The sequence below is a fragment of the Pyxicephalus adspersus genome, chromosome 1 (assembly GCF_032062135.1).
Source record: "Pyxicephalus adspersus chromosome 1, UCB_Pads_2.0, whole genome shotgun sequence".
In the NCBI taxonomy this organism is placed as follows: Eukaryota; Metazoa; Chordata; class Amphibia; order Anura; family Pyxicephalidae; genus Pyxicephalus; species Pyxicephalus adspersus.
The window spans coordinates 141,764,483-141,791,379 of NC_092858.1; the positions used below are offsets into that span (position 1 = coordinate 141,764,483).

Genomic DNA, 26,897 nt, shown 5'->3' on the forward strand with positions numbered 1-26,897 from the left:
CCGCATTGGAAAAAGTCACTGATTACACAATGTTGTATTCCTGATATTCTTACATTTTGCTTCACTGAAATAGTGCTGCAAAATGAAAAGCTGCGCTGTTGGTGCAAATGATTTTTTATGAGCCTCTACTTTATTACCACTCTTCATAATCAAATTGTTTTAAGTGGGTGTGATTTTTTTTTCCCTTACAAAAGCTATACCCTGTAAATGTGAAGTGTATTCCAGGCTGGAAGCGGATCTTTCCACTCTGCTGTGTGTTGAAGCCACAGACCCGGCTGCTCTCAGTTTTTCCAGTGCAAACATATTTTCCCCATAAAAGGAAGTGGAGGTTCTCTGCTGAGCAGACACAGGGAGAGAGCAACTGCTTACTGAGCAGCATGTACCGCAGTTTTCATACTACCAGCCTGCATGAATATTCATGAGTGAAGTACCTGACCTCAGCATAAGAAGGGCATGGTGTCATTCACACCATCCTACAATCCCGTATTGGCAATATTACCAGTTCCATAGGTACTGATGACACAGCAGTCTTATATAACCTGTGTAAAGCTAACAACATATATTGTAAAACTATAAACATGTAAATCGGTGCACACAATCTTTTACTTTTTGCAATGCACATTGGGGGAAACCATTCCTGAAATTGTTTTACTTTATTCTGTCCTAGAATAATTAACCGGTAGGAAGGGGGGATATCAATAGTGGGTCATGACTGACAGGTTATGTAAAGGTTAAACTCTACCTTTTAGCAATCTCCACAAGCTAAAGCTGTAAAGCATTTTAAATTCTGCATTAAAAAATACCAGACATTTTAAACTTTTAGACTAAATGCATAGTAAGTAATGCAATTTAACAATGGATGTGGAAAGAAAAGCAAACCTTAGGTAGTATTTGCATTTAAAATGCATAATGTGTTGGGTAGAAGTACTCTGAACTATGGTGGCTGGGTTGAGAATAATGCTACCTTTTCTTAACCCAGCCCAATGTAAAAAAAATATATATTCTGGTTATATCCTTCTGGTTTTGCATAATCCGAACTCCTATTTTGCAGATTTTATTTATGATTTACGTATCACACAGCAAATCATTTAACACCATCTGTCTGTCCATGGCTTTTTGATTAACTTGTGAAATTTGAGAATTGTCATTACACTTTTTTTTTTTTTATTTAAAGGCAGCATACCTGCCTTTGCCTCTCCCTTCACCACACAACATTACTACAATAAGGAGGATCATTGGGTTTTCACAAATATTGCCAACGTCCATATTGGGGACATTTGGGATACAGGACTTCCTAAGTCATTGTGTTTCAATGGAGCAACTTTCAGCGACACATGTGGCTGGAAGACCCAGGCAGAAAGGTCAATTTAAATGTATTTTCTTGTATACTTCCCAACTTTTAGAAATGATAAAAATAGATAGTTTTAAGCACAAAGCATTTAGACAAAAGATGCACGCTGTTTATGTTCATATTAATTGAACCAAAGAAACGTATAGTCAGAGGAGTCAAGGAGTTCCTTGAGCAATGAGAAATTTGGATCTTTCAGGTCAGTTTACCTGACTCCACTGATCTTTTTGGCTATCTGTAAGGGTACCATTCTTCCTAGAGGCCTAGAGATGTTTTTTTTTTGTTGTGTTTGAGAATTGATTTTATATGAATGACATATTGGAAGACAATGCAGCTGTTCGTGTCAAGTAGTGCTAGGGAGTGCTCCTCATCATCACAAAAGTTAAACGTTCTCTTCTTTATAGAAACTGTAAACCCCTTGTTGTACATGTTCTACATATTCAATAAAATGTTGTATTTTAAGAGATTTATCCTTTACCTAAAAATCTGAGAAAAAAACATTTCTCAGGGAGTGGGCAGGAGTTCACTCAAGGAGTGAACAGCAGACTTAATAACAGGAAGGGCCTTCACAGAGGCAACATTTCTTGTTAGGTTCTGCAACGATCTGGAAACATTACACAGTGCAACAGTATTTAGGTGGGAATATACTTCCCTTGTATTTGCCTATCTTGGAGCTCAGTTTTACTTTTACCTGAATATTCTGCACACTAGTTTAGTCAATCACCCAAACATTCATCCTAATTGGAAACCCTTGTGGCAAGATAATGCAGCAATAATTTGTGGGCCCCCCTCCTTATTTCAATTAGCGGTAACTCTCTAAACTGACTACCCCCAAAGTATTTAGTGTTGGTGTCTTTTTTTTTTTGGGGGGGGGGGGGTTCGCATTCGGCGATCCCCAAGTGTACTTTAATATAGAATGTGTATGACCCAATAAAAAAACTGGATGAAGCTATAAATACAAAATGGGGATGGACTAAAGGGAATTCATGCCTATTACCAGAGTGCATAAACATAACAAATATTAGACCCCGACATGCATTCACTACATTGTAAGGCATTCTGTTTAGAGAACCACAATATTCTGCTTCTGAGTGTTTCCTAAATTATATGCGATTTATATGGTTTTGAGATGTACAGCTAGCCATAACCTTGGAGTTTCTCTTTTCATAAGACTGTCTGAAAGAAATCTAACTTTTGGATTGCAACCAACTGCTACATCTTGTGACTTCCTTAACAGTCTGAAGTGACGTGTAGTTAATGATGAGGAATTTTCCAGCAAGTATAAAAATCTTCATGTGTAATTTGCTTATTTTGATATATGGCATTTGGAGGAGGAATGGGTTGGGCAGTTTATGGTCTCCTTATGCTCATCCCCTGGTAAATATCCCACCTTCCCCACACCTTTATAACCCTTCCTGACTGGTTTCTTACCTTTTGTGAAGCAAGATCTACTCCTTTAAATCTGCCACTCGGCTCCCTTTCCAGTCATGTTTCTTTGTGCAGGGGACTGCTAATCCTGCATTGCAGATGTTCCAAACACAGAATAGTCCCTACATGCCTCCTTGTACCAATTACACTGCTGTGGACTACTGAATATTGAGGGGACCTCACTACTGGACAAGCAGCAATGTGGTCACTCTTAAGAGTTGGAGCCCTTCTTCTATAAACAAGATAAGAGTTTGAAATTTTTTTTTAAAGCAAGTTAGAGGGGAGGATGATAAGCCTTAAGGTGCGTACACACTTCCAATTTTTATCGTTCCAATCGAACGACGAACGATCGATTGGGCAAAAAATCATTCGTAAAAAAGTAACCAACGACGCCGACGAACGAGGAAAGTCGNTGGAAACGAACGACCGGACCGGCGGATCGGATTGGACGACGATCGTTGAACATCGTTCGTGTGTACGGTCGTTCGTTGATCGTCCATGATCTGAGCATGCGTAATGAACGAACGTTCGTTCACTTTCCTGTCGTGCACATAGTTCCTCTATCGTTCAAACGATCGTATCTATTGTGTGTACAATATCTACGAACGATCGTGTCGTTATCTCTATGTGCAGGATCGGTGCTATACGATCGTTCGTAGATATCGTGCAGGATCGTTCGTCGTTCGTTTTCCAACGATAATAATTGGAAGTGTGTACGTAGCTTTAAGGGGAGTAGAGGATTAGTAGTTCAGAGATGAGCTTTAGGATACTTGTCCTTAAACGGCAAAACAAATATAGATTGCCATTGCTGCCTTCTGTCTGTTCTGGTCAGTAATTCACAAAGTATTAAGCCAGCTCATCATGATAGGAAGGCAGCCAGCACAAAAAAAAATTTAGCCTACATGGCAGCCACATTTTCTGTCTAGACAGGTTTACTTCATTGTGGGAGGGAAGCTTTTTTGTAGATATTTAGTAAGTTAGGGGTATTTTACTGTGTAAAGCTTTGACATTTGGCCAATTTTAAGGTCAATGTAAGGGACAAAGTGGCAGTTAGGCAACAAAGTTCCCCCCCCCCCTCAAAACATCCGTTATCAGTGGTGTTCATCTGAGTAAATTGAGAGACCATTTTACAGTTTCTACTAGTTATCCTTTTTTTTTTTTTTTTTTTTTTTGGCACTTTAGTACATATTGGCATGTTCATAAGGTGGGGTCTAAGGCTATGTACACATGTACACACACCCAAGAATTGTCGTTGGAAAGTCTGAAAGATGCATGAACAAGCGCTGTACATACAGTGCCATTCTGCTCCAGGGAGAATGAGTGAGTGCGCTCTATCCCCTTCACTTTACGATCGTTTGTTCTTTTATGGATCTGCCAGGATGGATCCATGAACGACGTCTGACGAGCGCTGTACACACGCGAAAATAGTGCCCTTTTTTGCTACAATAAGCCTGCCTGCAGATTTTTATGCTCCATTTTAAGGTTCAATTTACTAAATTTTACATTCCTTTGTAATAAGTAATATGTAATGCGAATATTTGAAATGATTACAAAGTATCAGTTGCTTTTCCAGTTGGTGTTTGAAGAGCCATTCAGATTAGAGCACTCATTGGATGAGGAAAATGTGGCAATTGAACAAGGAATGTTGTGTACAGAAGTCACCCTTCGCTTCTCTTTACACCTGACTTCGTCACCTGCATGCTTTTTTTCTCAGATGTATGTTCTGTGAAGTAATTTACAGCAAAAAATGTGCAGCAGCATGCAGGAACTGGAGGAGTGAGAGGCCCACCAATCACATGCTCCCATTCCCTGCCTTGTGTGTTGTGTTTATTAGGTTTGGGCTGCAGCCCAAGATTCCCAGCCCTTTTTTTTTCTTTTTAATTCCTCCTTTTCATTCCTGTCTTTCTCTGCCAGTGACGCCTGAACTCAGTCTGGAAGCACATTTTAGCTCAATTTTTTTCCCTCTGGGAGTAGAAAAGAAAGCCTGTATAATGCTTCTATTTGCTGTGTTCACATAGCCATCAGGCAGGATTGTTGTTTTGCTCTGAATTTTCTTTTGTACAAATGCACTAAAACTGTGTTTTTTCACTCAGAAAGCTGGATGACTACAAAATGTTTTTTCCCCAGACTATGAAGTCTGCGTTGTGACTTATGGTTGTACTGATGCAGCATTACAGGATTTGACAAAAAAAAAGGTTTTACCTGGAAACTGTGCTGCTGTCTGCAGTGCTTCACAAATCTTTTTTGCCTGGGAGATCGGAGCCACTGACAGTAACTATGAAGTACAGAGCGGCGGTGAGCTTCTATAACTAGCTTTGAAATTAAATGTTATTTATTGTTCTGGCTTGTGCTTTTGGCTTGCTTTAAAGGCATTTCAAATGGCTATATGCTATGTATAGCGATAGATAAAGCCTTTTCTATGGCAGCTTCACAAGTTTTCTTTTGATACAACGCCCCCAAAATGTTTTACACAGACACAAAATTACCTGGTAAGGTATGAATGTTTAGGAGGAATAGTAAAACAGGTCAAAATCGCATGTAAAAGCAATTAATTGCAAGTCCTGTCATATCAATAGCTAAAAGTAGGAATAGAATACCTTGAAGGAAAGATTCTGATGTATGATGTGGTTGGATTTGGTGTGTATACATAATGCAGAGGTAAAAGAAAATCCATATGATGTAAGGTCAGGTACTTGTCAGGCTGCAAGACTCTTTTTCAGTCCTTTTCTATAGTGTTCCCAGGCTTTATAAAAAGGACCACTGCTTTCCAGAGCAGAATAACTTTAAAAAGCTTCAATTTGTCGGGCAACCCACGCGATCGTCCAGGTGTCTGCATGAAGGACAAGATTAGAATTTGTATGTTTAGTTAACTTTTAATTGTGAGGGACAACTATCATTGTTATGTTGCTTGTGTTGGCTTAGATTGTCTTGTTTTCTGTGCTTTTACAGTGCAGTTATTACAATTAATATTACTGGTGTTTTTTTAATTGAGAATTAAAAAGTTCTGCACTCTAGAATGGCTGTAATCCTATTATTAATGATCTTAGTAAATTTAACTCTGATCGGGAAATGAATGTTTTTTTGCACGTGTCTGCCTCTACCTCATTCAGTTGATTGGTTGGTTCCTATCGGTTCTTGTTTATCATGTAAAGTCTGAATATATTACATAGCTAGCATTCTCGGTACAATATGAAGGTCTACCTAACAAATATTCATAATATATTTAGCATGGTAGGATCTGCATGTAGGAAGCCCATATTGAACCTTTTTTCCAGCACTACTGAAAAAGTCATGTTCCCCTTTTTTGTGTTGCATACACTGATATTTATTTTAAGTTCTAGACAATGAAACCCTGTGAATTGAATGTAATGATGACATCATGGGGAAAATAGCTTGGATTCATCCTGACTGTGTAGAGGGTGCAGAGCTCTCCTTAATTCTCCATAGAAATGGTTTCTTCTGTGGTAACTTTGTACAGCAGTTTTTATCTTACTTTGTGCATAGATCTTGTATAACTTGTGTTCGGTCTTGTATTTTTTTGACCTTGTTGATACCTTCCCCCTTTTAATCCATTTTCCATATTTCTTTGGATGATTTCCCATTTATTTAGGCTTTGTGCCTGTGGCTTTTTTGGATCCCATAAAACCGTGGTTGTTGTGTGTTTTTTTTTTTTTTTTTTTCTCATCTCTTATTTATAATTGGTCCCACAATGCTTTGCTGACCTCTGAACCAAGCATTTGCTTTCATGTCCCATTTGGCATGACCAACATAGTAACCATTTTCTTTAAACTGTGAGGAGTTTAGATTTCCAGTGTTTCAACTCTGTGGTCCCTGGTACAATTTTTGAGTAGGTCACTATCTGCATGGAGTGTTCATCTTCCATCCAAATACTTACTGCTTAATTATGTTAAACATGTTACTTCTGCAATACAAGTGTATGGCAAGGGCTATGAACTCTTTTGCATAACAGGGGGTTGTTGCTCTCCCCCATTTTTCTGTATGCTTTTGTGGTTTAAGGTGTTGAATCTAAATATAAATGAATTGCATACATATTCCTGCACAATGCTATATCTACAAGAATCAGTATTGCACATATGAATAAATATTTTTCCTTATGGGAAAGTTGAAATGTAGCAGTAGTTTGTTGTCCATCAATAAAAGCGGAATGTTTGTTAAACATATGTCATTATTTGCTTCTCTTCACATATTCCTTTACTAAATCTAACCTGTTGTAAAGCAGAACTTTGTTTGAGTATAGTTGTAGATGGGCTTGTGTTGAAATTCAGTCACAGCAAAGCGGTCATGATATATAAAGGCATGGTCCGATATCTGAAAATGCTAGCTTTTTGGTTGTCATGTTGGAATCGTTGCAGGAGTTTTGACTTGACTCTCTGCATACTCATTCATGTCAGTGGCCTGGAAAGTGTTTTAACGGAAAAGTTAGCATGGTGGACATGGAGGATATTTTAGGATATCAAAAGTATTAGATCATGCATGAAGGGCATACTTGCTTTTTGAATTAAGGAATTGATAGGTTTGAAGCACTGTAACCTTTAAATTTAGTGATGTTGTTCATTTTCAGTTCCTGGTTATATAGATTTTGGATGATGACCCTTTTGGTTGTGATCCCATCTGTGCTTTTGGCCTTTATAACAAGATAGAAAAAGCATCTCAAGTGATGATTATCTGACGTGTATAAGTAGGTTAAACCATTGGCTCCTTTCTATGAGTGTGTATGTTAAAATGTGATCCAGTATATGAGGAAGGTTTTGTGAGAGTTTGAATTTTTTAACTGAAGTGGTAGATCCACATGTATAAAGTGACAGGACAAGATTGTAAACTCATCATGCCTCTGCATGATGAGAGAAAGTGTAGAACCTATAAATTTGCTTTCTTTCCTGCAATGTATTGTTCTTGGACCTTCCGGTGATTACTGTTCCACAGTACCTGTCCTGTGTTGACCTACCTCTCTAATGTTCCCCTCTCCCCTTTTATGTGGTGGTTGGTGAAGAGTTTCTGGTACCTTTTACCTGTGAGTTACTAAATACGGACAGGGCTTGCCAAAGCAGTTTGTTTTCTGAATGTAGTTTGTAATGCCAAAAGAAAGCCGGGTGCTGTTCAGCGCACTTAAAGCTGCTAATAAGTATAGATTCTATTTATTCTAATCCTGACCTTTTGAGTAAATGGTTAAAATGTGTGGGGGGTTTCTTTTGCGAAAGGTGAAAACAAGCTAGAGCTTACCTGTAAGACATCATTGGGCTGTTAGATGTAGGAGCATCATATAACTGCAAAACTTATATTAACATTTTTTTTTTTTTTATGGCTTTGTTTCCCTTACTTTTTTGTATGCATGCCCTTCAAACCTGTAGAGATTGTAGAGGTGAGAGCAATGAAGGACAGTGGGCCCCTGTTTGAGGAGGATCTGGGTCACACTTTGTCCACCCATCGGTAAGATATCATCCATACAGGTGCACACTGTGTTCAGTGAAAGTCTTTTACCTTTGAATTGTGAGACTGCCCAGTAAAACATATTGCCCATATATAAAACAACTATCATGCAGCCCTGTTCAGGAAGCTGAATCTGTGTATGTATTGAGCAAGTGAAACCACACCCTGTCCATTTATAGTTATTGTACACAGAATAAGGTTTTTAAATGATTCCTAAACTGATATTTACGTTAAGCTGATTTGCATTACATATATAACTATAAGGTCACCGAGAAGACTTTAAAATGTTTAAGCACCTAAACCATTGAGTGGACAGGCAAAATCACAACCATGTTAGACATAAGTTGGTGGTCTGGTAATGCTTTTGGGCATTATGATGCCACTGGATAGACATTGTTGATGAAAATATTCTGCAGAGCCCAATGCATCAAGATTGCATGTGTCCCTCTACCCCAATGTTCTGATAACAGCTTATTACTTCATATTAAATTGTAGATGTTTCACCTGGTGTACGGAGTCTCTTGAGGGCAGCCTTGTTTTTAAGGTGAAATCGATTTGTTTCACTGTATATGCTTTGTCACCTCTTTTAAGACAGCTTTTCACCTTTTATCATCACATAATCTTAGAAGTACACAGGATAAAAAAAGCAGTATGACTTAAGGCAGTGTTTCTGATGAAAGAACCTTGTGTCCCCTGGGATGAACAAGATCTCTCTGGTCTGGTGTTATGGTCTCCTGAGGAAATCAAACAACCTTTTGGAAATCTTGTTCTTCTCAGTGTACTGTTATCAATATAAGGTACTGAAGAAAACGCTAGTCTTTTAAGGCATGGATACCAAAGGATTTTGGTCACTGGTGCGGGAAAAGGGAGCCACCTTGATTCCAAAAGGTTATCACCTCTCTCAGCATGAAGACATGTCTTCATCATCCCCTACATCTGAGGAGGAGGATGAAGCTCCAGGTTCTTCATCAGCTACCCAGATACAAGTCATTGTCACTGTGGAACCTGAGGTAACCTTTACCAGCATAATTTTATAGCATTGATTAACCAATTTGCATACATTAATTTGTGTACGTAGTTCGTATAGACAATTTGTTGCCTGTTAATGCCAAGACCTGTTTGTCCTAATTAACCAGGGTCTAAAAAATATTCTTGTGAAACAAATGCTATTCCCTAGGTGATTTTAGACAAGGGAGTAAGTGGTGATATTTGCCCCCTGAACCACCTAATTATCTACCAATATAATTTGCTTCTACATACTTTACATTGTCTAATAAATATTGGGTCGTTATTGGTAAACAATACTTTTGTTAGGGCATCTCTGTCATACTGGCTGGTAACTTATTTGGTTGTCACTCTGCTCAGGCACTATTTAGTTAATAGTTTAACATTTTAGACAGATGTGCATAATTATTTGCCTTTTTGGTATTTATTTGTGTTGTATCAATAACTTAAAACACATTTTTTACCATTTTAAAGCATTTTAAGGTGCTGTTTATCTTTGTTCTGGATGGCACTGGTCACAAGAATTAAACTAGCTTTATAGTGGGCCTGCAATATTAGATAGTAACCCTCCACCCGGTACCATTAATGAACAATGGTCCCTATTTTCTTGGTTGCTAAGTAGTATCAGAAACGGTGGTCATGGTGGATGTGCAAAGGGGTTATAGAGATCATCCTAATTCAACAAAATCTAATTTGTAATCTACATGTTATGATACCTATAATAGACACAGAATATCAGTGCATGTGGGTAGAAGGTTTGCTAATGGGATCCTAAAATAAAAAGGGTATTTTTTTTTTTTTTTTTTTTGCGGTGTCCTATTTCTGCAATAAACCAAACTTTGCAGGCTTCACCAATCTCCTAGGATCTTATGCAATATACTATTATAGCATGTGAAGCAATAAATGAACCAGATTTTGATAAACTTTTAGCATATTGAACATTTTAGTATTTTTATAGTAGACGTGAGAGAATAAACTTTTTCCACACGAGCTGGGAAAGACCCTGTATGTTTTGCTGGTATGGAGTCATGGTGATCTCACAAGGGTCTGAGCTCATCGGCATTCCACAATGCTGATACTTCCTTTTTATAATGAGTTTAGCCGAGGAGCTGCGCCTTCCCTGAGCATGGCTTATACATGTGTCATTAGCTGCAAAAACTTGTCTGTAAGAAGTGTATTGTGTGGGTGCTTTTTTATTGGTAGTACTTGCTGCCCTTTTAATTGTGTAGAAGTTTGTGAAGTAGAATAAATGCAGAAAGGTTTTTTTTTTATATATAACATTACTAAGGTATTCAAATCCCCTTCCCCTTAAATGCACATATCCAGCCATGGTTATACAACTATGCACGCAATAAAGCTGTAGGGTGGCCATGTCAAACTGGGTGTGTGGCTTTTTGAATTTTTTAAAAAAGAATTCTATTCAGTTCCAAGCTGTTTCTTTTATTCATAAAGCCTTCATTCTAGTCATCAGTTTTGGCTATAGGCCACCTATAGCTGAACTGTTAAAATAAACGGTAAATCTTTCATGGTGCTGATTGTGCACAATTTAATAATTCTTAAGGATTCTGTCTAATTCAAGTCTGCTTTGTTTCCCTTTTTTGGCACATTGAAAGATTTAAATCTGTATATTCAGTTTTCAAAAACAGTACAAATTTAAAGTTTAAACCCAACAAATCAAAAAACTTTATAAGGCATATTCTGATAGCAATCGGGTTGATAAATAAATACAAACAGTGTGTAGAAGTAAAGTTGTGGACAGAATATCTGTTTTAGTCAAATATGTTTGTACACTGCACTACAGCTCCTCTCCTTTTATCTGGTAATTCAGACAGTTAGAGGGTCAGATGTAATTATGCAACAAAAATGTGGGAAAACAAATTGCTGCCAAACTGAATTTCCCACCATCCTTCTATTGCAGTAGAGACCTTAGTCTGCTCACAAGTTACTAAAAGGCATGAGATGTCCTAAGTCTCTATGGATAGGTAAACATTTACAGAAAATGTGCAGCTACAAACAGGTTTTTTGAATTTAAAAAAAAATAATTTCCAAGTTAATACCTATAATTTACCTGAAGCCAGTTTTGTCTTTAGTTGGACGTGTGTAAATAATGTGCATTTACAGTTTTTGTAATTGTCTGGTTTATGGCTCTGTGTCAAACACTTGAAGGGGTTTTTACTTACTTGCTGCAGAACACATATTTTTATGTAATATCCCCCAGTCTGTCAGTCTTCTGATATACACACCACTAGCACAGAATACCAAAGATCACATTTACTGGTTCATGCCTTTTTGAGGTTAAAATGTTTAACTGACCTCCCTCTGACCTGTTACTGTGGATGAAGTTTTCTCTTCTCTCAACATCTTCATCTACTACCTGTCCGCTTGACCCTATTCCCTCCGATCTACTTCGTCCATCTCATCATGGATGTTTGATAGATTTCTGAAACTCAACCTGGATTAAACTGAACTCATCATCTCTCCCCCTCAAATTCCAAATCTCCCCCTGACATATTTCTAACTGTTAACAACACTGTTATTCGGCCCTCCCCTCAGGCACTTTGTCTTGGTCCTTTGACTCTGCCCTCTCATTTACCCCCCATATTCAGAACATTTCCAGGTCCTGTCGCTTTCACCTACACAACATCTCCAAACCCGGCCCCTACCTATCCCCAGAGACCACCAAACTTCTTGTACATGCTCTTATCTCTCGTCTGGACTACTGTAACATCCTCCGCTTTGGTACTTGCTTTCCACTAACCCGACTCTCTCCTCTACAATCTATTATGAATGCTGCAGCCAGACTCATCCATCCTTCCCTCCGCTCCTCTTCTGCTGCATCTCTTTGTAGTTCTTTTCATTGGCTTCCATTTCACCTGAGAATCAAATTTAAGCTCCTGTGCTTTGCCTTCAAATCCCTACACAGTTCTTGTCCCACTTACATTTCTGCCCTGGTAAAAAAAATACTCCTCTAGCCACTCTCCAATATGTTTGCACTATATAAATCCTGTTTAATAATAATCATAATAATAGTTGCCAAATAAATTAAATAGAGATGGTAAGATAATATACAATTTGTGCCGGCAAAGTGAGCAAATAAGTCCTTTACTTGCATGTCCGTTTTGTGTAAATAACAATAATGGCTGGACAGAAAAAACAAAAATCTATATATCATATTGCAAAGAAAACGGTTAGACTGAATAAATTTAAACGGTTTGTTTTTTGCTCTTTAATTCCTTATCCTGGAGCTTGGCTTCAGGACCAGAATGTGTTGGTATTTTTGTATGATATATTCATTTATTGTAAAATATCTTTTTCCTTTTAGGCTCCAGCAATCGACGGGATTCGTATAACCATGGAGAGTGCCTTAACAGCCCGAGATCGGGTTGGTGTCCAGGACTTTGTCCTGCTAGAGAACTACACCAGTGAAGCTGCATTCATAGAAAACCTTCGAAAGCGGTTTAAAGAAAATCTTATTTATGTAAGTTATTGACCTGAGGTATAGGTGTGGCTCATGAATGGGAATAAAAAGTGTAAATCTTACAACTGTTAAAGTATTGTCATGTGATGTCATGTAGCAAACTGTCATTAGCTACATTCTAGACTACTTTAGGGTTGTAAACTGGGTGTAGCTATCCTTAAACATGGTAATTACTTGTCATCTTTTTTTTAAATTAATGTTAAAACGTAATAAAAGTTATATACCTCATGAGTATGATATAGTAGATCTAGAGAAGTGTATCGCTCTAAAGATATAACCATACAAGCTCGCTATGGCTTAAATCCAGGTAAACAGTTTTACATTTCAAAAACGTATAATTTATTTTAATAACTTTCAGTCTTTTGAATCAGATGGTGCAGACAGGTCCTGCACTCCTTGGTTCTTTTCTGCAGACTACACTGTATTTGAATTGAACAAGCTAGCTTAGTACCCAGCCTAGCTTTGGAATAGAGGGTAAAGGAGCAGCAGGACTTTATTTCTGTCCTCTTCTTCGTAGGACAGGGAGAAGAATTTGCAGCACTCTTCATTATGAAGCACTCGCTGTCCTGAGTGTTGATGTTTAGAGGAGTTACATGAGGGTAGTATGGACTATTTTATTAAACTAGTCACAATAATAAAATACCTTGGGGCCACTAATAATGTAAATTAATGTAAAAGCCTTAAAGACTTGTATCATTAGACTACTAAAACATCATGTCCATGGTGGATGGAACTGTACCCCCATGGCCATATTTCTCAAGACAAAAGGAAAATATACCTCCTAGCAGCTCCCATCATTTTTGACCCTTTGCTTTAATGTAAGAGTTCACATTGCAAGGTTTTTTTTGCCCATCTTGTTGCCTTTCAAATATATATGAATACAGTGGAGCTCAAGGCTTTTTTTTTTTGGGTGGGGGGGAGAGAGGACATCTGTACACTTAATGTTTTCCATTGGAACAGATGCGTCTCCTGCCAATGAGTTGCTTGGGAGGAGCAGAAAGTGAGGAGGATGCAGACTCGGCTGAAAACCACAGCGGGCAGTTGCAAAATAAAATTTAATTAATCTTTTGCATAGGAACCAAGTACACAAAAAAAAAAACTTGACTATGCCACAAATAGAGCATGTGTGCAAAATTCCTCACTCTTGTCTTACGGCAGACTGCCTAATAAACACGTATGCTATGCATTTCAGAGCCTTCTGTTTATGCTATGTTTTTGAAGCTTGCTTATCTGTGTATTTTGATTTGAATATTTTGCTTCTCAAATGAAAACAGATTTAAAAGTCTGGCAAGCTTAGTTTAGTAACTAGTCAATCAGTTTCCTGAGAGGGAGATATTGGGACAGCCATGTCATTAAAGAACATTTAAAAAGCATTTGTTTGGCATCTATTGAAGGGGCTGTTCATCCTGAAATTGATAAAAGACAATCGGACACGTGTTGCCTTCATTAGTCAGACGCGAGAGGGAGGAGGGCGCTTTCACAAGATTTTATGCCTTTCCATTTAGACTGAATGTTGGCCAAAGCCAGTGCTGCAGTTTTCAAAACTGTAACCTCAAGGTGCAGACCTATATGAAATATTTTAGGATTGAGTTGTAAATCTTCTAACATAACTATTTATTTGAAAAAGCCATCCTACTTCAATATATCCCACATTTGTTACATGGTTTTTTGATAAAGCCAAAAACCAGACAAAAAAAAAACCTCTTGTTTATTCTATCAGTTCATAGTTGCTCTGTCCTCTGCATACTTTGTGTTATTTCAAACAATCTTGTTTTTTATTTATAGATTTATATAGTGCTGATATCTTCAACAGCCCTTTATAGTGTCCATGTAGGGTTCATTGACATGACTATGAACATTTACTCCCAGAGGGAACTCTAATGTCCCTACTATGGTTATGTGTCATTAACATAGTATAAGGCCATGTTCGGAGAAGACCGTTAACCTACTAGTAAGGTGTATTCAGAGGTGGGGGGAGTAACCAGTACTAAACCCAGGGGAAACCCACAGGAACTGGTAGAAGACATAAACTCTATGCAGGTATTTTCCTGTCTAATATTTGAACCTGGGACCAGTGCTGGAAAGCTGAAGTACTAGCCTCTGAGGCCCTTCTAGTTTGCCATTCTAAGCCCACGTGCAGTTTTAAATAAGCTTGTGCAATAAGTATGTTTTGAGTGCAATGAAATGTCAGTTACTAAAGAGCAGATATCGTTTAATAAAGTTTATATTACAGCGCAGTTTGTATCAAGATGGAATATGGTTTTTAAAGGTTTTTTACTTTAAGCAAAAACTGGGAAACTTTCTACAGGAGTAGACCTTTTGTTGACCATAGAAAGGCCATATTAAGATGAAACTTGTTACTGGAGTGCAGCTTCGTCCTGCTAGATACATTTATTGTAGGATAAAAATAAAAAATATTTTAATTCAGCAAATTCTTGGAGGGGAACAAGCGTATTCATTATTTAAAGATCTATATAGTTTTATGAATGGGAGATAGATGTAGGTACCACATCCTCTTACTAACTTAATTTTAATTTGGGGATTTTTTAAATACCTTTTAAAAAAACAAATTGTGGAAATGAGATATTGATGTACATGGGGATGTGTCCTTCTTAAGTAAGCCTATTGGCGAAATGCTTAAGGGACAAAAGATTAAAAGCACAAAATATATCCTTTAAGGTTCATAAAATGCTTTATTTTAGGAAATAGTGTGTGATTAGTTGAATTTTGTATAGAAGCTCTGTATTTTTTTAAGTTTTATTCTGGACAATAATTCTGTACATTGATAAATTATGTGATTGTATAAAAATGTAAGTTTTAAAATTAAGCTTGACATTCTTCAAAGATGTCAACTTTCGGGGGCACCACATTGAACCCAATGTGTGCTGCCATTTGTTTGGGCCACAGGTATCCAGTAACCCCTATAATTGTCAGATTTCACAACCCCCCCCCCCGCCCTATACCGTGTTCCAAATGTCTAAAGCCTCCCCCCATAGTGTGTCCCATTTTTTTCTGTTGCCTTTGTATTGTTCCCCTGTTTTGTGAGTCTTCCTAGTGTCTGTTCTGGGCACCTACTGGTAACTTCTAGGTGACCTGTAGGATAAATAATCTTTTACCTCCCGACAATAATGGCAGACAACAAGAGTCAGTAGAGTTCTTTTCACACTGGGTGATATTGGCACTTTAAAATGCTATTGTGCATTGTCCTCCTAATATAATCTGTGTTTATAAACAATACTACACATTGGGCAATGCTATACATTGGCAAAGTCAATGAAGGTACACAGTAGTAGTTGCCGACTTCTGTTTAATTGTTTCTTTGCCAAGTTATTAAATGCACAAAGCTAGAGATGACTTAAATATTTTTTATTTCTGACCTTTTTAGTGCAAACAGTAACCAAATGATATCTTAGGCAAAACGGAAAGGAAGTCAGATAAGCTGTACAGTAGTAGTTGGTTAATATTTCACAAGTAGATAACAATTACTTGGTTTAAGAGTTAAGGTCTGTACACACGCTGTAAACTATTGTTTCAGCAACACTAGAACAAACAAATGATGTACACACAGCGCTCTATGAGCAGGGGAAGAGAGTATCCTCCCCTATAGGAAACTTACAGCAGTTGTCCCCGGTCGGTCTTTTTGTGATCTGCCATGGCTGATTGCTCAAAGCCATCAGGGCAGTGATGTATATGTTAAAATTGTTTCCCAAGGCAAATGTTCATGATTGATTGTCTTATGCAACAAATATCTACCTTGTGTATGTCTCCTTAAACTAAAACCCATTAACAAGCTGACTGTTAAGTGATGGGGTGTAAAGAGAATATTTATTAATGCAGAAAATGAAGCTTACACGGCAATGTTTTAAGTAAGACTTGTGATGCCTAATCTAAATCATGTTCTACTGTATTTGTCAGTTTGGGGCTACTTCGGGAAAGGTAAACACCAAGGTGTTATTAACTGGTGTGTCTACACTTTTGACAAAATTAGTCCTTATAGGTACACTTGCAGTTTTCTCAAGGAACACCGCAATTGGGCTGTTTAACCATCTAAGGGAACTAACCATAGATCTCTGGGCTGTTTCGGTTGCGTTTGCCTTGGCATCCTATACAGACATGCTGCAATCCAAGCTTTGTAGGGGTCAGTTCATCTCATTCCGGGCCCTTTATTCATATTTAATTTTGTGTGTGCCGTTGATTCTCTGTTCCAGAATGAGTTTGTGTTCAAATCCATCAATGCTGACTAAATTTCTAACCTCATGTCCATAAATGCACCCCCAAACCTGCAAGATATATCTACAGTACAGGTTCAAAAATCCGGCAACCTCCGGACCTGAGGTGTGCCCGTTTTTCAAAAATTATTGATTTTTGAAGGTTATATATATATATATATATATATATATATATATATATATATGCTGTATATATTAAAGTGAAATAACTCTAAATGCAATGACACTAAGAGAAAAGCAAATTAAATGTTAATGTTCAGCTTTACAGAATTTTAGTTCAACTTAAAAAAAATAGTGCCTGAGATTTTTATTCATTGCTGTACCCTCGAAAAGAAGTTAAATATCAGATAGGCTGTCAGGATGATCATCTTCTTGACTGACAGTAACGGCATCCTCAGCAACAGGAACAGCTTCATTTTATGGAGGAAAAGCAAGACGGAACAGGCGGATCTGGAGTACAGCACCATCAAAACATAAACAGCGCCTGCAGAAAACAGTGTAAATTTGAAAATGCGTTCTGAAATCCATGCCAGGATCCCGATTATTGAAGGCTGGATTTTTAAATGTCAACTGTACAATTTTTCACTGTTGCCTGCATACATTCATCATTGTGCTCCCCAGTCCAGAGCATCTACTGCCATCAGTTTTCATTCATAGGCTGGTCCCTTGGCCTCCTTCTATGTTGTACATATGGCTTCTAGACCACTCGAGTAATAATTTCTCCACGCTGTACATGTGAGTTAATGTTGCCATTTGAGCAGCTTTTGATTACATTGAGGAGTCGGCATGATACCTTCTTTCTGTGCTTCTGCAGATGAGCTTTGAAATACCCCAGTTGCCTTAAAACTTTTGCATGTTAAGACCCTGTTGTTGCTGTATAACCAACCAGTATCTTTTTTGTATCCCCCAGTAACATCAAATTATTAGTAGAGCATTACTTTTTTTTACCTAGTTTTATTCATCCTTTACTACAGCTGCTGGTGTGTTTAGCTTTCAGAAGTGTAGGGGAAGGCTGAACACCCCATAATGTTTTACTGCCTTTTCCCCTCTTCAGGAAATTTCCCAATCCTTCAGTTTCTGTGTTGGTTGGATCCCAAAATTTCAGTTTTTGAAAACAAGAATTGGGGATAAACTTCAGCGGAGATGCCTTTTGCCAATGACTGCTCTTAATGTGCATCTTCCTTTCCTAGGTGTTTTTGGGGGACAGAAAGTGGGAGCAAATCTTCCTAACAAGGATGCATATGACAATAAATGTTTGCAATGGCTTTACCCCCATACCACACAAGCCAGACTTTAACAGTATACAACCTGTGAGAATTTGTGGTTTTCAAGGCAGTGTGTACTAACTAATTTTTTCGGTGTATGCACTTTGTAAGTTTTATTTGGAAAATTAAAGATAGTTTCATTACATTATTTTATCTACACATGACAGGATATGCTGTCTATCTATACTCATACTACTGGAATAACTGTGTATTTAATCTTGCTTTTGTTTTGTCTACAGACATACATTGGGTCAGTCCTGGTGTCTGTCAATCCCTACAAAGAGTTGGAGATTTACAGCAAGCAACACATGGAGAGATATCGCGGCGTTAGTTTCTATGAAGTGTCTCCTCACATGTAAGTAGTCTTTTTTTGTATTCAAAACTAAAACGATTCCCAGGGTAAATGTTGTTCATGCTAATCTAAGATCATCGATCAGTAGATATAAGAAAAACGGGGGGGGGGGGGAACCAAACATTGGTAGAGTGGAAAGATATCTCCAAAACTTTATGTAGAGCTTTTATGTAGGATAAACTTATTTTTTAGATAAGTTCATTCTTAGTCATTCTCATTCATTTGTGTTTGTCATGTCTAGCAAGTATTGGACCTTAATTTCTACTGTAACACTTTGATGTGATAAATACAATTGACCTAAATGGTACCGTGTTTCCCCGATGATAAGGCAGGGCCATCAAATAAGACAGCCCCCCCTTTTTAGGTAAAAATGAAAAATAGACATGAATGGCACATGAACAATAACTGTGTACTGTAGTCTTCTTCATGGGTAAATAAGGCATCCCCCTGAAAATAAGCCCTAGAGCATATTTTAGCCTTCAAAAAAAATAAGACAGTGTCTTATCATCGGGGAAACAGGGTATTGTATTCAGTATTTTATTTCCATCACTGCAATGGACCTTATATGTAATGCTTCAAATGGCAAAGGTCTTCTTCTCAGTACTGCAATGTGACTTGCCATTACAAGTGCCAGGACAGTATTTCACAGCTGCTGGGTCATAGGACAGGCAGATTTTCATACCAAATTTTCCCTGACAGTTCTTGTTATATTAGAGTGCCAGATTGCCCCCCCCCCCAAAAAAAAAAAACCAAAAATAATAATAATAATACCCTGCTATTTAGAACATGGGATATGATATTCACTAAAGTTACACTTTATTACTTTTAGTGAGATGCTGACTATTTTGCATGATTTAAAGTTTCTCATATCTGTAGAAGATGTTTCAGTCTTTAAAAATAAATTATTCAAAGGAAGAATTTCAGTGTTTTTAGTGCCAGTGGATTTTTCCTCCCTGTTACAAATAGTTTTTGCAGGACTGTCCTGGAAATATGGAAAGTTTTATTTTCTTTCCCGACTTGGGTTGGTCTATTCCTTTCATGCCACAACTTCTTTGTGTGTTATTTTTGACCAGTGTTTCTGTACTATTTGCTGGTTGCTAGGATACAGTGAACCTAAAGCACCAGGAATTTGTGTATTTTTTTTCTAGTTCCCAGCAAAACAATTTAGCATTTTAATCTCTTCTCTTTTCTAAAAAATTGTAGAATTAGAATAGAATTAGGCAATAGAGTAGTTATTTTATCAAAAACATATAGTCACATTGTGGGATTACTTGGATGTCCTTCAATCCTGCGTAGTGTGACTTGGAGGCATGCCTGGTTTATATTCCTAACGTCCATATGTGTATGTGATACAGCGTTTGTACCTCCTTACATTAATGAGTATCATAGACTATGTACTACACTACATGCATTTTGTTAAATCAAAACTTTTATAGGAACGAAATGGCCAAACTGATATAGTATATGCTGTTAGAATTTATCACTAAGATCTTGCTTCTCAGGGTTGATGATGAGCACATTTAAACAAAGTTTACATGAACCATTTCTGAAATGTTTAAACACCCATGTTTGCAATTCCATTTCATTCCAATGGGCAAGTTCATACCAGGACATTCTTGGATTATTAGAAAGGGAAGCTCTACATAGGACTTTTGAATCTCAGTCCATCAAGGACTCTTTCTCTTACCAATTAAAATACATTTCATCGGTTTAACCGCCATTCCCTGCCTGTATGCGGCCTGCTGAACTGTTACATTGTCTTGGATACTGTCATGATGGGTAGAGAACAGGTGCAGGTATCTGTTGCAGGATGATTTGCAGCAAATAAAGGCCATCCTGTCTCCCTTACTATATAGGCACCATCTGTTTCTGGAGGTACGAAAGCTGAAACAAATGTAAAATGATGTACCAGTCCCATACAGTCCAGCCAACACAATTTCAGCATTCCGAAGCTCCAGTAAGCTGTTTTAACATGCACTAGTTGAGCAGTGTGAGCTTTAATTAGCCCAACAAACTTTATAACCAAATGCCGGGCGCTGACCGTGTTCCATCACTTGGTACCCTGCTGTCATTTTGCATTGTGTCTTGCAGGACACAAAACAAGGCTTATCAGCTGTCAGTCAGACATCACTACACTGTTGTCCTGGTTTGACCAAAATGTATCTTTTTTTAGTTTATTATTATTTTTTAAAAAACTTTTACACACCAACACAATACTTTTGCATACTGCAAGCCCAGCGAGATTTTTTTTTTTTTGTTTAGTAAAGTTTCATGTTAGGAGTCTGGTAGTGAAAAGGCTCATTGTCCGTGCCTGGCTCTCGTGCCTTCAGTGTGACTGCTATAGAGAACAGGCTACCTAGTGCTCAGTTCAAACCATCTACAGGGATGCTTGGCTCATGATTGCATCATTACAAGCACCATATGCTGTCACAAATTATTTATCAGTGGAAACCGTAATAGTTGATTAATGACTAAGGTTTATTTTTGTAGCTGCCAATTGTAGTTCTATGGCAAATCACATAAGTGCTTTACTGCAGATCATTACATGACGGTCATGTCATTAAATGCAAGTTACAGTACAGTATTTACTGAAGATGAGAATGCATTTGAAATTCATTTAGGAGTTTAGTGACAATAAATATATAGGAGGCCACCGGCTGAGTGCGCTTATAAGGTCATTGATGTCCTCAGTGAAACCTAATATCCTTTTGTTAGTGATGGTGGTATTTTGTTTTTGATATTATGCCAAAACAATGAATTACACACACTGACCTAATGAGAGAACTCCACACCACTAAACTTGCATATTTTTAGGCAAGTGTATGTAGCAATACTGAAACAAAAAAATAAATAAAAGGATTTTAGGTAATGTAAATTACATAACAAACAAAACTATAGGCACTTAATAGAATCTAGTCTATTATTGTAACATTACAATAATGTCACAGGCAGCGTTTTATTGGCATGTCCGTATTAAGTGTTGGCCACACAAATTTGCATGGTCTGGATGTTTTAGGTATGATCTGTTTCAGCCCTATACCTGGAGAACAGAACTTCACTAAAAGAATTACAACATGCTGAGTTGATAGTTTCTAAAGATAAGATGCTTAGGAATGTTGCTGTTTTGGCTGGATTGGAAAATGATTGTCTCCTGTCTTGCGTTTTGTCAGACCTGCTAACGCTCGCTTTCAGGACTGGCCACAAAAACCTACCGGTAAATGCTAACATACTGTGATGGCCTAATATAGCAATCACTTTAAGCCCTGCCTAACCAGATAGTCACTTTCATTGCATACAGGAGTTCTTGGCAGTCCCTAAGGAGATTGAAAAATAATTGGCTATGCAGATTAAACAGATTGCCTACAAGGAGTTAAAAAAGAAAAATGTATAGCCAGCTTACACTTTTAGATATACAAGAACAGGGTTTTGTGTAGATAAATCGATAAACTGAATGGTTAAAAAGGAGAACGTATAGACGCTGCTCTAACAAAAGTCAAATTTTGTGCATACATTTGCAGTTTTAAGAAATATGTGCTAATTTAGTAGCATGGAAAGTGCTTTTTTATTTATTTATTTTTTTGTTTTAGGCTGGGTCTACATGGATGGTTTTAAAAACGCATGTAGACATTCTCACTGTATTTATATGCGTTTTTTGCACTTTTACTAGCGTTTTAAAGCCTGCCTTCAAACCGCTGGAAACGTCTATTGCTTGTTTTTACCCCATTGAAATCAATAGATGCGTTTTCCTGTGGTAACCCTCAATTTTAATTTTTAGAACCTTGCAAGCAGCGTTCTAGATAACGCTCAAAAACGTGCCTCAAGGAAATGTCCTGGTGTAGCCCATTGGAATGCAAAGAAATTTCAAACATAGGCTTTTAAAGCCTCAGGTTAAGTGCTGGGGAAAATGTCCGTGTAGACTAAAGCTACATACACACGTCAGATTTTTATCGCCCGATAATCGGCATCGGCCAATTATCGGGCGAAAATCTGCCGTGTGTACAGTCGGTATCCTCCCCTCTCCATAGAGCATGAACGGTGCTGTATGTACAGCATCGTTCATGCATCTTGCAGCCCCTTGTCGTTGGAAAGGATTGTGAAAGATCCTTTCCAACGACAAAAATTGCAAGTGTGTACGCAGCTTAAATAGTTCCAAGGCCAGCACCATTTAGTAGAGCCAGCTTCATTATCTTTTTGGTAGGGAACATTTTGGCTACTGATGTTTGAGGCTTTACCCCAGTGACCCCCAAATAATGAGGGAACAGAGCTGTTGTATTTCAAATGTGCATGTCAACTATTGTAAAATGTATTTTTTTTATTATGATAAAATTTAATAATTTTTTTTTTTTTTTTTTTTTAGCTATGCCATAGCAGACAACTCCTACCGTTCTCTGCGTACAGAGAGGAAAGACCAATGTATTCTTATATCTGGTGAAAGCGGGGCAGGAAAGACCGAGGCCAGCAAGAAAATCCTCCAGTACTATGCTGTGACGTGTCCTGCCAGTGACCAGGTGGAAACAGTGAAAGACAGACTTCTGCAGTCTAATCCTGTTCTGGAGGTGAGAGAGATACTGATAAGGAAAATGAACTTACTAGGAACTGATAAAGTACAAACTGGCTCATTTTCAGGTGTCTGTGGAAGGTGTGGCTCAATAAATGTTTTGCCGTCATGGTAACTGAGAAGTGAGCTATTTCTATTGTGCCCGGTCTTGTGAGAACAGAGTTTTATTGAACTAATCTAAGCAGCAGCAACAGCTGCCTTTACATTTTATGTATAACTGATTACTGTTGCAAAATTTTCTTGTTTTTCAGTCATTTGGCAATGCAAAAACTTTACGCAATGATAATTCCAGTCGCTTTGGAAAATACATGGATGTGCAATTTGATTACAAGGTTAGTGTTTGTGTAAATATTAGTGTGTTGCATACTTCTGCAAATAATTAACCTTCGTTTTCTTTTTAAATTCCTTTGTTCATCTTCAATTGTACATGCTTACGTTGTCAAATAAAGTACCTGCAGTCTGGTACTGGTGAAAGAAAATCTTTTAAAGGTCATATGTTAGAGCAAATATTTGACCAGTGATAGGTAATCTCCAGCTGTGTGGAACTGTAGGTTTACATTAGCAAGCATACAAATCTGCTGTTTTTGTTTGTTTTTTTTATTGCCTTACTAGATCATTTATTTGAAGGAATAGGCCCTTCCTTTCACCCCCATTCTCCAGAAGAAGAAAAAAAAAAAAAAAAAAACACCTACTTTAAAGTCGCATTGAAGACCTGTCAGGTATATTTACCAAAACACCGTAGGTTTCATAACACTATCACAGCCTAGCACCAAAAAGTTCCTATGCTTCGCAAAACAACTGCTTTCCTGCTGGTGTGCATACTCGGCCCTTGTCTGCACAGCCTTTACCCACCTATACTGAGCTAAAACAGAATGGAATGCTTAGCAATCAGCTTTCAATAGTACAAACAGGTGCTTCTTTAAGTAAGTAGAGGGAAAGAATATTTAATAATGTCAATAAAATTGGTATTTAAAAGGTCTTTGTGCCCACCCCTTCCCCCCTTGGTCTGAACCTCATATGCAACTACTATGGTAGCTATGGACATCCACGTGTCAGTTTCTTTGCAATAAAAAGAGCTGAATACACACCTGTCTGATTTAGTGTAGATTTTATTGTTGACACACCTTGAATCGTCCAGCAATTCGAGGTGTGTGTGTGTGTGTCCGCCTCCTCATCAGGCTGTATTGTTGTTGTTATTAATAAACAAGATTTATACAGCACCAACATATTGCAGCGTTGTACATTAGTGTTATATCCCCCCCATGGTGCTTTAAGTTTATATCTGCATTTCTGGACAACTGTCATATTTATTTTGTTATATTCTGTTTAGCCCTGGAAAAAAGTGAAAGTTCTAAGTACATAAAAGCAAAACTACAGAGTATTGTCAAACAAACAATCCTCTGGACGTAGCTGCTTAGCATTTACTTAATTGGTCCACAATGTTGCTGTGACTTAGATGTACAGTGTTGTGGCAAAGCCATTTATTTACTTTGTTTTATTTAACAAAAAACCCTCATACCTATAGGCAGTTTTTGAAATAAAGCTAACACAGTATGTAGTCTGACATTTATGGTTTGGTTTTTATGCTTGTATTTTATTTTAAAGGGGGCTCCTGTAGGTGGACATATACTGAACTATCTCCTGGAAAAGTCCCGTGTGGTCCATCAAAACCACGGAGAGCGAAATTTTCATATATTCTACCAGCTTCTCGAAGGGGGAGAGGAAGAGCTCCTCCGGAGGCTTGGTCTGGACAAAAATGCCCAGAACTACCAGTACTTGATTAAGGTTAGTTGGCCCTTTCTTCCACATTTCTATGCAGAGTACAAAGCTTTGTGTTTTGTTTTAAAGACAGCCATAATTTGTGGTGTTTGTATAAACTATAAATTGTTTTGCATGAGGTTTATTAGTTTTCAAAAGTTGTGGTGCTAAGTAGAAGTGTGTTGCCACTAACATTTTTTTGATTATAACAAATAATAAAATATAAGATCATTTGCTGATAAAACAGAGGATGACATAAGAGCAGACCCAAATCCCACAAGTGGGAGCAAAGATTTTGGGACTCACAAGCTGCTTTGTTGGTGAGCACCTCATTGGTTATCCATTTATTTCCTCCTTCACAAAACACAAATTATTATAATCAATAAACTAGTCCATTAACAAAGTAATTCTATCTTCTTTTTTGAATTACAACTGAAAACACATTAAAATTATTTTCAATGTCAGTATTCTCCATTATGAATTGAACTAGTCTTCCATTTTTGGAGTTTGCTAGTATCAGCACTCTAAATGTCTTTTATGGTAAATATAAGCACGTTTTTACATTGCACAGTAAATTAAGGACTGACTCTTTTTATGAAATCAATGATCCTTACCTGGGTGAAACCACTGAAGGAAAAGCTGACTTTTTGATTGAAGAAAGTTTAAACTGGCTATTTTTTTTCTGTAATAAAAACGGGCTTCATACAAAATTGTTATAATGCTACGATGTCTCGCTAAATATTTCAAATATAAATATTAGGCAAATCGCACACCATATGGAAAAAAGATATTAAGCACAGTCCTTGGCTTTTTGAATAAATATTATTTGAAAAAAAACTTTGGAAGACCTATCAAACTGTCAAGTATAATTAACTACATTGAAACTATGTAAAAAAACAAAAAAGGGATTTAATTTGAAGCTAAATGATGTTACCATTCCCTTTTGACCCTTTAAATGAAAGTCTCTTCTGACACACATTGTCTACCAAATTTGATATAAAAAAAATTAATCCAACACGTTTGAGAAGTTCAAAGGTTTCATGGCTTCATTCTTTCCACAAGGCAGTGAATTCATTTTAAGCTCAGCTCATAGTTAGAGGGATCAGAAAGGAACGTTTTGTGACCAGGGGCAAGTTTGGAATCTTTAGTGAGATTTTGGAAAATCTCTTAAATCTGTGGAAAATAAAACCTTCTATTCCTTGTACTTTTTCGTTATAAGAACTGGTACTTGGTCAGAATTTTTAAAGGTTTAGTAGACCTTTACTTTGTGATGTTATCTTTCTATTTAGGCCCAGTCTGATTTTAAAATGTTTTTGTGTTTTTTTTTTTTTTTGTTTTTTTTTTTATTCAAGGATTATGATTGTCAAAAGGGAGCGGTGACTCTATTTTTACTTATTTTTAATCTCTCCTTTAGGGTCAGTGTGCCAGGGTTAGCTCTATCAATGATAAAAATGACTGGAAGATTGTTAGGAAGGCCTTGTCAATTATCAACTTCAATGATGATGATGTAGAGGTAAGTCAATACCGTGTAATACTTATGTGTTTTATTAGTAATTTGTTGTTCTTTAAAAGTGAAACACTAAGCACAATTATCATGTACCGGATTGTATGCATCTGCATTGAATAACATTTTCTTTTTAATGCATCTCAGGAATTGCTGAGCATTGTTGCCAGTGTACTGCATTTGGGAAATGTGCAGTTTGGCACAGATGAGCATGGACACGCCCAGGTCACAACAGAAAATCAGATTAAATACCTCGCCAGGGTAAGAATGTTGGCATTTATATTTTCCTATTAGTATCAATGATAGAAATTGGACATGTACTGGGAATGAAGACAAAAATCATTACCTAATAATAATTTACCACCCCCAGAATTTGCTATTGCTGCTCGCATCTGCAGTGAGATGTGAATCACAATGCAGAAGTCCTGCATTGTGCTTCGCATCTCACTGCTGATGCCAGCCACGGCATGGCCGGGACCCAGGTGGTATCTAAAAGCAGATTACTCAGTAATCTGCTTTTAAAT

At 37.4% G+C, this 26,897-nt stretch overlaps 1 protein-coding gene across 4 annotated transcripts in view; it reads left to right on the forward strand.

Annotated features, from left to right (window-relative positions):
- Nucleotides 1-26,897, forward strand: part of MYO1C (myosin IC) — an 84,414-nt gene that overhangs the window by 33,140 nt on the left and 24,377 nt on the right. For 3 of the 4 annotated variants that reach the window (XM_072429404.1, XM_072429422.1, XM_072429397.1), the window contains exons 2-8: nt 12,552-12,707; nt 18,441-18,556; nt 22,911-23,109; nt 23,363-23,443; nt 24,717-24,896; nt 26,284-26,382; nt 26,521-26,634. In XM_072429404.1, coding sequence (XP_072285505.1) covers nt 12,552-12,707; nt 18,441-18,556; nt 22,911-23,109; nt 23,363-23,443; nt 24,717-24,896; nt 26,284-26,382; nt 26,521-26,634 — 945 coding nt within the window. Of the gene's footprint in view, nt 1-4,675; nt 5,072-12,551; nt 12,708-18,440; nt 18,557-22,910; nt 23,110-23,362; nt 23,444-24,716; nt 24,897-26,283; nt 26,383-26,520; nt 26,635-26,897 lie in introns of those variants that run through there. The other variant, XM_072429413.1, reaches the window with a different exon arrangement.